The sequence below is a fragment of the Orycteropus afer genome, unplaced genomic scaffold (assembly GCF_000298275.1).
Source record: "Orycteropus afer afer isolate SDZICR_OR568_19922 unplaced genomic scaffold, OryAfe1.0 scaffold00596, whole genome shotgun sequence".
NCBI lineage: Eukaryota > Metazoa > Chordata > Mammalia > Tubulidentata > Orycteropodidae > Orycteropus > Orycteropus afer.
In genome coordinates, this window is record NW_006922183.1 from 1,043,256 (window position 1) to 1,056,269 (window position 13,014).

A 13,014-nucleotide genomic window follows, 5' to 3' on the forward strand; every position below is an offset into this window, starting at 1 on the left:
GCCTTTTCCTTCTAAAACATAATTCTTAGGAATAAATCCCAACCTAAACATTTATTGACCATAGGTATGTGGGGGGAGAAAGGAGGCAGGAATAAAATATTGTACCTGGTAGAGGCTTGAGAGATGTCTGAATAATTGTGAACTGATTAAATTTGGCAGGTTCCAAAACTGAGACACTGGTTCTCTGACCTATTTCCTGAGCTGTGATAATCCTAAAACCATTGATCCAGAAGAGTCGACCACTATAGTACATCAGTGCATTCTGGGAAATTTCAGAAGTACTCCAGGCTGCAAATTCTGTGATGGTGGTCTCAGTAATGCTGCTAAAACATAACACCAGTTAGTGTGTATATCTGGAGTCAGGTTGAGGGCTAGTATATGCCTGTACTAGTGAGACGGAGTGCTTGTAATTATGTGTGTACCTGTGTACATGAAAGCAAAGAGAAAATACTTTGCAACAATATTGTCATTATTCTCGGTTCCATATTAAGTTGATTTTTACACTTATCTTAAATAGACCTAAGGCAAATTTTCTAGAGGTTTCTCTTACCATTAATGTGATATTGCAATAGCAAAAGTGTTATGCGTGTTGCAACTTTTAAAACAATGTTTGTGTCTTTGGTAATACCCTACATCAAGGACACAACCTGAATTCTCAATATTTCATTAGCACAGAGATAAAGTCTTTGGTTTATTTCATATGCTCCTACATTAGCATAGCAGAAGAAAGATGTGAGGCAAAGTACTTCCAGGACTTAGAAATAAGGTTATCATTCGGGGGAAAAAAAAACTAATGCATAAAGTATGAATTTTTTATCTGTACATGAGGCCCAAATGTTGCTTGTAAGTGTAAGACATAGGGGGTTTATGACCCACTAAAGATAACCCAGTAACAACACTGGAGATAGTAGCAAGAGTTAGGATGGCATATAACTATAACTAAGAAAAGGAAGCCAGTTACATTTGAGGATTTGAAAAAATTAGGTACCCAAGGAGCAAGAATTGAGGGACATTTTTTCCAGAACTGACAAGAGAGAGTGGTTCCTGAATCTGGTGGCCATGAGGTCTCTGGTCCACAAGGCCACAAAATACCTTCTGTTATGAGCAGAGTTAGTCAGACTTCATTGGCTTGGGTGGTCATCCTTTCAGTCTGTTATATCCCTTCATTCAGATAACTCATTTTTTAAGCAACTACCTGGGAGCTCTGGTAGCATAGTGCCTAAGGCACTTGACTGCTAACCAGAAGACTGGCGGTTCAAACCCACCAACCACTCCTCGGAAGGAAGATGAGGCAATCTACTTCTGTAGTGATACTGCCTTGAAACCCAAGGATGGGTTGCTATGAGTCGGTCCGACTTGACGGCACATAACAACAACAACACCTGAATACCTACCTCAGTTCACCTTGATGCCAGGAAAGAGTGCCCAGGATGGGAAGGACTCTATTTCACTGTGAATTGACTAATTCATAGCCTAGGAGATACATACTTCAGAGGCAGCATACTAAAATGTGTGCTTTTAGTCAAATAACCTCTCATTTAACCATCCATAAAATGTGAGTATAACAATTATGCTTCTGATCTCATTTCATCACGGCTTTCTCAGGAAATCAAAAGATGGATGGATTAAACAGTCAATTCTATGAGCCCTCCGCAAATAACCCCTGCACAAACAGACAAGCATAACAACAGCAACACTGACAGTCGACCCAGGACACACAGCTCTATTGCTAGGTTTCTCCCCACTGAGTTGTGCCTGCCTCCTACTCTTGCTTAGTCGTCTGACTTACTTTCATTGTTCTAGCTTGGCCCTTCACTTTACGCTATTCACAGCTCCCTGTTCTTTCCAAAATTATGCCACTTGCCTAATGCCCAATAAAAACTCTCTCAGTGAGTCTTAGAGTTTTGGAGTGGTAGTTTTTTTGTTTTGTTTTGTTTCTTCTTATGATTTCTTGAAATCTTTTTTTTTTTTTTTAAGTGTTGGCATTCTCCTCTTTACAAAAGTATAAACTGCAGTGTTTAAAAATCAAAATAAATAAAAGATTTGTTTTGAAAATTTCACGATACCCCTTTGAGAAACAAGCAAAGACCAGATCTGGGAATTGTTAGTATTATAGTGATGGAGAAAAAAACAAAAACAAACTCACTGCCATCAAGTCTATACCGACTCATAGAAACCCTCATTGGGTTTCCAAGGCTGTAAATCTTTATGGAAGTAGATTGCCTCATCTTCTTCCCATGGAACAGCCGGTGGGTTTGAACCATGGACCTTCTAGTAAGCAGCCAGATGTCTTACCCACTATGCCACCAGAGCTCCTTATAAAGATGTATATTCACCAGTGTTGTTTCCACTGTCTTTTTCCAAGAACTATAAATATTTTTTTAAAAAAGCCACTTACATTATCAAGTTCATTAGCTCTAGGGCCAAGCACAATGTCTGCGACACCGTAGGTCATTGTTGTTGTTGTTAGGTGCTGTCAAGTCAGTTCACACTCATAACAACACTATATACAGTGTTGAATGAATGGCCCTGCCTGAATGAAGCCCTGCCTGGTCCTGTGCCATCTTCACAATTATTGCTCTGCTTGAGCTCATTGTTGTAGCCACTGTGTCTATCCATCTTGTTGTGGGTCTTCCTCATTTTTGCTGACCCTCTACTTTACTAAACATGATATCCTTCTCCAGGCAATGATCTCTCCTGATAACATTACCCATCTACAAGACAAATGCTTCTAAAAGGCATTCTGACTGTACTTCTTCCAAGACAGATTTGTTCATTCTTCTAGCAGTTGATGGTGCATCCAACATTCTTCACCAATACCATGATTCAAATGCATCAATTCTTCATTGGTCTTCCTTATTCTTTGTCCAGCTTTCATATGTATAAGAGATGACTGAAAATATCATGACTTGGGTTGGGCGCATCTTACTCTTCAAAGTGACACTTTTATTCTTTAACACTAAAAAAGGCCTTTTGCAGCAGATTTGTCCAATGCAATAAATCACTTGATTTCTGGACTGCTCCTTCCATGGCGTTGATTGTGCATCCAAATAAAATTAAACCCTTGACAAATTCAGTCTTTCTCCGTTGATCATGATGTTGCAGATTTGTCCAGTTGTGAGGATTTTCGTTTTCTTTGTGTTGAGGTATAATCTATACTGAAGGCTGTAAGCAAGCAAGGTTGTGTCATCTACATATCACTGGTTGTTAATGAGTCTTCCTCCAGTCTTGATGTTGCATTCTTCATGTAGTCAGCTTCTTGGATTATTTGCTCAGCAAATGGTGAAAGGATACAATACTGATAAACATCTTTCCTGATTTTAAACCATGCAGTATCCCCTTATTCTGTTCAAACGACTGCCTCTTGGTCTATATACAGGTTCCTCATGAGCACAATTAAGTGTTCAGGAATTTCCATTCTTCTCAATGTTATCCATAATTTGTTATGATCCACACAGACAAATGCCTTTGCATATTCAATAAAACACAGGTAAACATCTTTCTGGTATTCTCTGCTTTCAGCCAAGATCGATCTGACATGAGCAATGATAGCTGTCATTCTGAGTCCCCTTGTGAATCTGGCTTAAAGTTTTTCCAGTTCCCTGTTGATATACTGCTGGTATTTGAAATATTGGTGGCATAACTTCCAGCATCATGGCCACATGCAAACCACTACAGTAAGACAAACTGAGAGATGAAAGATGGAAGTGGGTCATTAGTAAATTGTTATTGAAAGAATGGAATCCCTGAGTGGTGCAAATGGCTAAGGTGTTCAGCTGCTAACTGAAAGGTTGGAAGTCCAATCAGCCATTGAAATGCCTATTGAGCCCAGTCCTACTCTGACACAGAGGGGGACACCAGATTGGAATTGACTGATTTGGTATTGAAGAAAATGAATTCTCCTATGTTATCACTTATAACTGAGGGGCAAAACATTGTCTGATTCTCAACCAACTGCCTTCATGGCTTACTACTTACCTCTTTCCCCGAAGAATAGCTGTGTACAGGTGAATACACTCACTGTCTTGAACCAACCAATACAGGAGCCCATCACTGAGGTCTAAAGTTAGAGCAATTACCTGAATAGAAAATAAGGTAAGAAAATGAGTCAAATACATTTTGAAGCATACCTTTGTGAAAAGTCATGCTTGGGGTAAACATTTCTCTTTAACCTTCTCTTTGGAATGTTAAACTCTTAGAGAGCTTTACCTTTAGCTGAATGTAAAAATTACATGATTGTGCCTCTTACTATGTAGCTAGAGTATAAACAATGGCTTCCTAAAAATCCCCAAAAAAGGCAAGGACTATATATTTGTACCAGTGGTTGTCAAAGTTTGATTTCTTGACCAGCAGTGTGAGCATCACCTGGGAACTGGTTAGAAATGCAAATTTTCAGGCCTCTTACAAGACCCCCTGGATTAGAAACTCTGGGGGCAGGGTCCACCAATCTGTGTTTTGATAAGACCTCTAGATAAATTTAATGTATGCGTAAGTTGATAACTTAATTTGACACATCAATAAGTTTTAGTTAACTGAACAAAGTAAGAACTCTGTAAGGGGAGGCTTAAAGGAAGCCCCTGCTTACTATTTCACTCCTATTGGACCCATCTGTTTGTAGGCATGTACTTATCCCCATCCACATACACAAATAATACATACTCTGAGAGAGAAAGAAAGAGAGAGAGACAGAAGAGGAAAGGAAGGTACCTTTAAAACAGGCAATCTCCAGACTAAAAATAGGTGGTTGTTTCAAAAGTTAATGTGGAAATTGGAACTTAGAACACACTTTCCTATAGAAACTATATGACAATGCATTATAGTGGTAGTTAGATCCTCAGGGCAATGCCTTAAAGCTTTTAAATCTATAATGTACTTTCCCACTGTTTTAGTCATCTACAACATCAAATTTGAGATTATAAGCTATATGTTTAGGCACTTCTGTAATAAATTTAATAATATATAGTATATATATATATATATATATACACACACACACACATACACATAGGGAGAGAGAAAGAGAGGAGAAAGAATTCATATTCCTTGTCTTTTTCCATTTGCCCATTCTGAACCTAAACTATAACACATTCATATACCCAGCTATCTTCATTTCCTCTCTATGCATTTCTATTATTTTTCTCTAATGAAGTTATGTTATTCAGATAATGGTCACATGTATCATGTTAAACAGAAATCAGCTATGTAGGGAAATTGGAAAACTCTGTTTTTTCCTTGGGTTGAAAAAATATATATATATTACACAAAAAACTAGGTATAACTTACTCTGAAGTTCAAATTTCATGCATTTTAGGAGAAGGATGTTGTTAAGTGCCATTATAATTTTAAAATAATTCCTTTTACAACAAATTATAGATTGTGAGATTGTAATGGTTTTTCAACAACAATAAAAAAAAAAGTCATCTAGGGTCTCTATGAGGTGGAATCGACAGGACACAGCACAACAGGCTTACTCTAGAATCAGATAAGCTCCCTGGTTTAGGTGACTTGATGCACCAATGACTTTAAGAGTTTTACTTTCGTTAATTATTAAATATAATTAGTATGACATCACTTTTCTGCTTTAATTGTCTGTTCCTCACATTTTATGAAACTGTTTCAAACATGCCTCCCTGCTTCTTTCCTCCTAACCAATACCCTGAATTTGCCAGCCTTCAGGTGTTCACCTGATTGATCTCACCCCTGCTCCCAGTGATCGGCCTTAATTGGACAAAAGTAATTAGTAGGAGTCCTGAGTGGTGCAAACCATTAACATCCTTGGCTGCTAATTGAAAGGTTGGAGGTTTGAGTTCACCCCAAGGTGCCTCAGAAGAAAGGCCTGGCAATCTGCTTCTGAAAAAAATCACCTATTGAAAACCTTATGGAACAAAGTTCTCTAACATTCATGGGGTCTCCATGGGTCAGAATCGACTTGATGGCAACTGGTTATTGATTAACTAGCAGAAAAGAATCTCTGATCCCAGAGACAGCTTCAGAGATGGGCATATGACCATGTCAGGACAATCTGAATCAATGAGATTCAATATCAGTATGTTTGACATACGGGAGAAGTTGTTGTTAGCTGCTGTGGAGTCAGCCCCTGGCTCATAGCAATTCCACGTGTTGCAGAATAGAACTGCTCCATAAGGTTTTCTTGGCTGTAATCTTTACTGAAGCAATTTGCCAGGCCTTCCTTCTGTTGAGCGCTGGGTGGATTTGAAACACCTGTCTTTAGGTTAACAGTGGGTCTCAAAGTGCTTGCACCATCCAGGCTTCTTACTGGAGAAGTAGACTCTCTTTAAACCTGGACGCATAATCGAAACCAAACCAACTCACTGCCATTGTGACAATTCAGACTCATAGAGACCCTATGGGACAGAGCAGAATAGCCCCATACAGTTTCCAACGCTGCAAATTTTTACAGAAGCAAAACAGTCTCATCGTTCTCCCACAGAGCACCTGGTAGATTCAAACTCCTGCCTTTTGGTTAGCAGCCAAATGCTTAACCACTGAGCCAAGTGTATTCAAGCTGCTACCTGAATACATAGGCTGTAGAAATTGCTGGCAGCCATCTGGGGATTATAAGCAGAGTGCCTCTAACGAAGTCAATGCTAAAGCAGCAGCACTAGGTCTTGGTCACTTCGAGGCCTGAAGCTAGCCATAACTCTGGACTTTTTCACCTGAGCCAGTGAATTCCATTACTGTTGAAACCAGTGGTTCTCAAACAGAGTTGCACATTAGAACCACCTGTGGAGTTTTTAAGACTCTCAATTTACAGGCTTCACTCTATTAATAAAGACCTCTGGGGGTAGAATTCAATCTCCCATGTTTTAAAAATTCCCCAGGTAGTTTCAGTGTGCCAAGTTTGAGCACCAGTGGTTTAAACCTTATTTAACTGTATTTTCTATTCATTGTAAGCAGAATATCCTGATACACTTTTAAAATATAATTTTTATTTTATTTATAAAACACAAGATGTTTATGTGCATAGAGTCATGTGCATCTAAAGCTGTTTCCAGCTGCATCTGGCAACCACTTCTTACTATTCTTACTTTGTTCTCTTGTTACTCTTCACAAATTTATTTTATTTCCAGTTGTCTAGGTCCTGAGGGAGGACAGCTTCTCCCATGAAATACAATGCATGAGATAGAAGTTACCATCCAAGGGAAATTTTGTTTTCCTTTCTTCAGGTGTATAGGTAGTTTTCAAATAAACTGAGGGTACAAGAGTCTGACCTCATATCAGTGGAGTCTCTGTATTGCAGACATAGAGGCAGACATAGCAAGATATCACAGACAATTAATGTTGATGACTACATCATTAGTAAACTACAGTAGCATTCAAAAAAATTGATGAGCCAGTGAAAAACATGAAAGGAATATAATAAGGTGTCCAAGAACTAAGAATACTTACTGACAGGTTACCCAAGACCTGCTACAAAGAGGGAAAAACCCTTCAGCTGTCATGGAAATCGCCCCTTTCTGTCTCCAAGCAAGCTCAACCTACTCCTTTTCCAGGAGGTGAAAGTCTATTCTAGCAATTCCTAGCCTTTTGGGAGCTGAATCATGTCTTTGCCTCAGGCTAGAAGACTTACTGATTATTTTTTTCAGTTAAAGTGAATAATTCAAAATGATTTTTTTCTAAATTACTGATTGACTCTATTTTATCTCTTAAAAAAGGAGATTATGCAGTTCTCGTTGCTAGAATACAACAAACTGTTCAAAGTATGAATCAAATTCAGGTTTAGAGTCATTACCCCATTTGTCTGTATCAATCAGTCAGACTCATATTTAAACAGAGTCAGAGGGTATATAATCTTTGGTAACCATTCCTGCGTCTAATAATACTTAACCCTTAACAATAATTCCTTCGATCTAAACTAAAGTTTAATCATATGGTAAAATGTATTATATACTATGAGTTGGACTCATCAGATGTAGCAAAAACTCCCTTATTCATCTCACTTTATTCTCCCTTTTCATCACACAAAGATCATAAATCTTTCTATAAAAAAATTGGCTGACTGTATTTCATCATGAAAGACGCCCTGGTGGTGCAAGAGTAAAGTGCTTGGCTGCGAACCAAAACACTTCAAGCTCCCCAGTGGCTCCACTGAAGAAAGACCTGGAAATCTGCTCTCAGAAAGATTATGGCCTAGAAAACCCTTTGGGGCATTTCTACTCTGTCACGTGGGGTAACTATGAGATGAAAATCAACCCAACAATGCCCAGCAATGTTTCATTATATCTGCTGATTATAAAGTATTTACTCCATGATAAATCTGTGAGTAACATATAAATGAAGGACAATGAGATGGAGGGTTTGCTTAGTAAAAAGTTTATCGCCCTCAAAACAATCACTAGTATTAATGGAGGCAGAGAGACAAGACATCCGATCAAGGGAGCAGAACTCAGATTCACGTAAGCAGCAACAACACTTACCAGCGGGTGAGAGGACGTGATGTGGGAAATTAAAAGTATGTATTTCCCCCATGCTGAGAACTCTAATGATCCACTCACTTAGGGAAATGTACCAGGGCCACTCCAGAGTCCTCCTGGGTGGTGAGGGCATACAAAAAACCAGATGGGGGCCATGGGGAGCTTAGTGACAAACTCTCAGGGTCAAGAAGAAGTTCCTCTTGAGATAATATTTAATATGCTTTTACAACAATGAATGTACTCTCCCCAACATTTATATTTAAGACTTTTTTTTTTAAAAAAAAATGCTATCTTTGTATTCAAACTCGAGTGGCTCCAAAAGAAACACAGAGGACTTTTTTTCTTATGTGACAGGAAGGGTTAAGCTCTGGATTTAGTGTATACCTTTCTGTCTATTTTAAATATCTCTTTATATATAACCTATACACACTAATACACTAATAAGTTCTCTTTAAATATTCTAGAAATTATAGTCCATATATACTATGGAGTCAGGCATCAAATGATTTGACAATTTGTGTATGGATGCATAGATAGATGGATAGACAGATAGATGGACATAGTAAAGGAGTTCTGCTGGCGTAGTGCCTAACGCACTTGACTGCTAACTAGAGGGCTGGCAGTTAAAACCCACCAGCCACTCCTCAGAAGGAAGGTTGGGCAATCTAGTTCCATAGCGATACCACCTCAGAAACCCAAGGAGGGGTCTTTATGAGTCAGATCCAACTCCATGGCAGTGGTTGCGGTTTTGTATCTGTATTATGTCTATATTGCCTCTATCTAATAAAAAAAAAAAAAAAAAGACTTAAAAAAATAAGGAAAAAATGTTTAAGGGCTATCCTAGGTTGAAGAACTATGATTGATTTATTTCTTCTTAACGTTGTTCTATAAATTCTAAGTTTTATACAATGGACATATATTACTATTATAAGCAGAAAAAAATAAGATTCAGACATTTAGATAGATACCTACAGGGTAGCTAAACAGGGGCAATAAAAATAGGGATTCCTTCTAGATAATAAGGAAATAAAAATAATGTTCATTTTAGAAACATTCATATACTGGTGTGTTTTTCACTTTGAGTGTCAATAATAAGAGCTAAAATGATTGAGCATTTACTATGTGCCTGAAAATATTGCCATAACTTCATATGAATTATTTCATTTAATCCTCACTACAACCCTATGAGATAGGATAAGGGTTATTATCCACATTTTCCAGGTACTGAAACAGAGTAAGAGAAGTCAGGTAACCTGCATAGGGACTACACAGTTTGTAATGCAGTCAGAACCCTAAATTGATTGAAAATCATAAAATATTTGGTTATACCCAACAAAAAGCTCTAAAACATTCCATAGAAGTTATCAATACTATAAAAGCAATAAGAATTTAAATACAAGAGCTTCCATTACATTTGAATTTAGTTTTATATTTACTGATTTAATTATAACAATCAGATAGGGCTTAGAGAAATTTTAGTTATACCAAGATCTTACTGTAACAGCATTTGTATAATAAGATTCAATCTTTACTATTTACAGTTAGCAGAGATAGTATTACCATTACTAAGCAATAGCATTATTTAGTATTATTAAATGATCTCTCCGTTTGTTTGTTTTTCAGGTTATCACCTTTTTCCCAGAAAGCCAAGTCTGTGCCTGCAGTGTAAGGGAACTTTCTCCATTTAGCCTGGTGCTTTCAACTGAGTATAGTGTGGTCCAATAGAGATATCCACCAACTGAATCCACCACCATGTCATTCACCAACAGCTTGACATGAGTCACAATGTCTGTATGTCCTGTCAACACAGACTGTCTCTGTATCTGCAAAATATAAGTTAATGATTTGCAAATGACTTCATTGTTTCTGCATAGTTATTGTAATAGTGAGTTACTACATCTTTACATTCATTTGTTCAACCACAAACATTTATCGATACTATGTGCCAGGAGCCATGGTGGCACAGTGGTTACGCATTCACAGCAAAATGAGAGTTAGGTGGTTCAAACCCACCAGCAGCTCCACAAGAGAAAAACTTGGCAGTTTGCTTCAACGAAGATTGAAAAGTCTATGAAACTCCCTGCCATTGAGTCAGGTCTGACTCATAGCAACTCTTCCTTGGGTTTCCAAGGCAGTATCACTACAGAAGTAGACTGCCCAACCTTCCTTCCGAGGAGTGGCTGGTGGGTTTGAACAACCCGCCTTCTGGTTAGCAGTAAAATGCCTTAGGCACTATGCCACAGAGCTCCTGGGAAGTCTATAGGGCAGTTCTATGATGTCCTATAGGGTCACTATGAGTTGGAATCATAGTGAATTATAGTGGATTGTATTTTGTTTTTGATCTGTGCCAAGTAGCATGCTAAGCCTTGGAAACGTAACAGAAAACAAACAGATATGCCCCCTGACCTCATGTAGCTTAATCTTTTTTCAGATCTCTAAAGAAGGGAGGTAAATATATGTGGAGTTAAAATATTTGATGTTCCTAATTATATACCCAGACAACTGACATACTGCCAGATGTTTGTATTTGATTATGTTCCTGAGGAGGATGTATATAACCTGATATAAATTATGGCACCTCCCCTTGCTCATCTCTACCAGTATATTTCCCTAATATTAATTACTGTAATTATTGAGTACTTAGGCTGTGACAGGTACTTTGCTTTAAAAAAAAAAAAAAAAAGATTTCTTTATAGTCACTCCAAATGTATTCACTGCCATAACTTTATTTCAAAACAGTTTTTTTTTTTTTTTTTGGCAGATAATGTTCTTTTTTCATTTTATTTTTAATTTTTATTGTGATTTGGTAGAAAATTTACAGAGCAAACTCACTTCCATACGACACTTCACATACACTTTGTCTCACAACATTGACTACAATTTACCCCAATGCAACAGCTCCCCTCCCACTTCCTCCTGATAGTTACCTCTTCCCTGTGTCCATCCCTCCATGCACTCCTGCCCCCTGAGCTGTCTCCCTGTGCATAAACAGCCTTTCTTTCTCCCATGATTGATCTCTCCAAGGAGTGTATCTACCTCAGGTGAATGTTCAACTCATATGTCTGTCTTTTGTTAGGCTGGAAGCCACAGCCGTGGGTTCAATTCCAGACCTGAAGGGCAGCTAGGGGCCATAGTCTCAGGGGTTCCAACAGGCTCTATCAGACCAGCAAACCTGATCCCCCCTTTTTTATATTCCCAAATGATTTTGAGTTTTGTTCCACATTGCTCTCCCTCTCTATCCAGGATCTTCTACAAAAATCCCTCTCTGAGTGGTTGAAAGTGGTAGCCAGGCACCATCTAGTTCTTCTGGTCTCATAGTCATATAGGCTGAGGATCGCATGGTGTACCAGTCACAAGGACTAATTGTTTCCATGAATCTTTTATTTTCTTCATTCTTCTTTGCTTTGGATGAGGAGAGACCCATTGTTGCATCTAGATGGCTGCTTGCAAGCTTTTAAGATCCCACTCAGGAGATGGAACACTGTTTTGTGTAGTATGTTATGCCAATTGAGCTCGATATCCCCTGTGACTATGGTTCCAAGCCCACAGGTTCAACTACTCGGTCCCTCTGGGTAGCTAGCTGTGACCAAGAAGTGACTATAAACTTGTCCCTTGTCAGCTCTACTTTACACCTGAGAATTCTTACAGATCTTACAAATACACTTACAGGACAATTGTCTGCCAGCCCTATACATGGTCTTGGGTACAGTCCTCACTTCATAGACATACCTAATAGTTCAGCCTGCCCACCCATCTATCCCCCTATATACTCATGTTTGTCTTCACTGACAAAACAGTACTGTATGTGCAAAAGGGTTCATCTTTGTTATCTGTACCTCACATGTACCTCTCGATGTCTTCCTCTTCTTCAATGCCACAATATTGATCACTCACATTTAGTACATTGCCCTTCTCTTCACCCACATTAATAGTTATCTCTACCTATCTAACTGTGTTCCCCCTCCCACCCTGGTACCCAACAAAGAAAATTTCCTTCCATAGATGAACCTTTCCTTGACTTTTACAATAATGGATTAATACAATATTTGTCCTTCTGTGATTGACTTATTTCACTCAACGTAATGTCCTCCAAGTTCATCCATGTTATGTGGTGTTTTGCAGATTTTACATTATTCTTTAGGGTTGCATAGTATTCCATTGTGTGTATGTACCATAGTTTGGTTGATCATTACTCAGTTGATGGACACCTAGGTTGTTTCCATCTTTTGGCTATTGTAAATAGTGCTGCGATGAACATGGGTATGCATATGTCTGTTCTTGTCATGGCTATCACTTCTTTAGGATATATACCTAGTAATGGAATGGCTGGGTCAAATGGTATTTCTAATTCCAACTTTCTAAGGAATCACTATACTGCTTTCCACAATGGTTGTACCATTTTACAGTCCCACAGCAGTGTATGAGAGTCACAATCTCTCCACATCCTTGCTAGCATTTGTTATTTCCTGTCTTGTTGAAATTTTCTACTAGTGCTGGAGCAAGATGGTATCTCATTGTCATTTTGATTTGCATCTCTCTAATGGCAAATGGGGAGCTCTGGTAGCATAGTGCCTAAGGC

General features: G+C 38.4%; 1 protein-coding gene across 1 annotated transcript in view; it reads right to left on the reverse strand.

The window, feature by feature from the left end:
• The window catches only part of ROS1 (ROS proto-oncogene 1, receptor tyrosine kinase), a 199,255-nt gene that overhangs the window by 129,423 nt on the left and 56,818 nt on the right, over positions 1 to 13,014 (reverse strand). The window contains exons 17-19 of the mRNA XM_042783027.1: positions 10,067 to 10,258; positions 3,979 to 4,079; positions 106 to 323 (exon numbers count right to left, since the gene is read on the reverse strand). Coding sequence (XP_042638961.1) covers positions 106 to 323; positions 3,979 to 4,079; positions 10,067 to 10,258 — 511 coding nt within the window. The remainder of the gene's footprint in view (positions 1 to 105; positions 324 to 3,978; positions 4,080 to 10,066; positions 10,259 to 13,014) is intronic.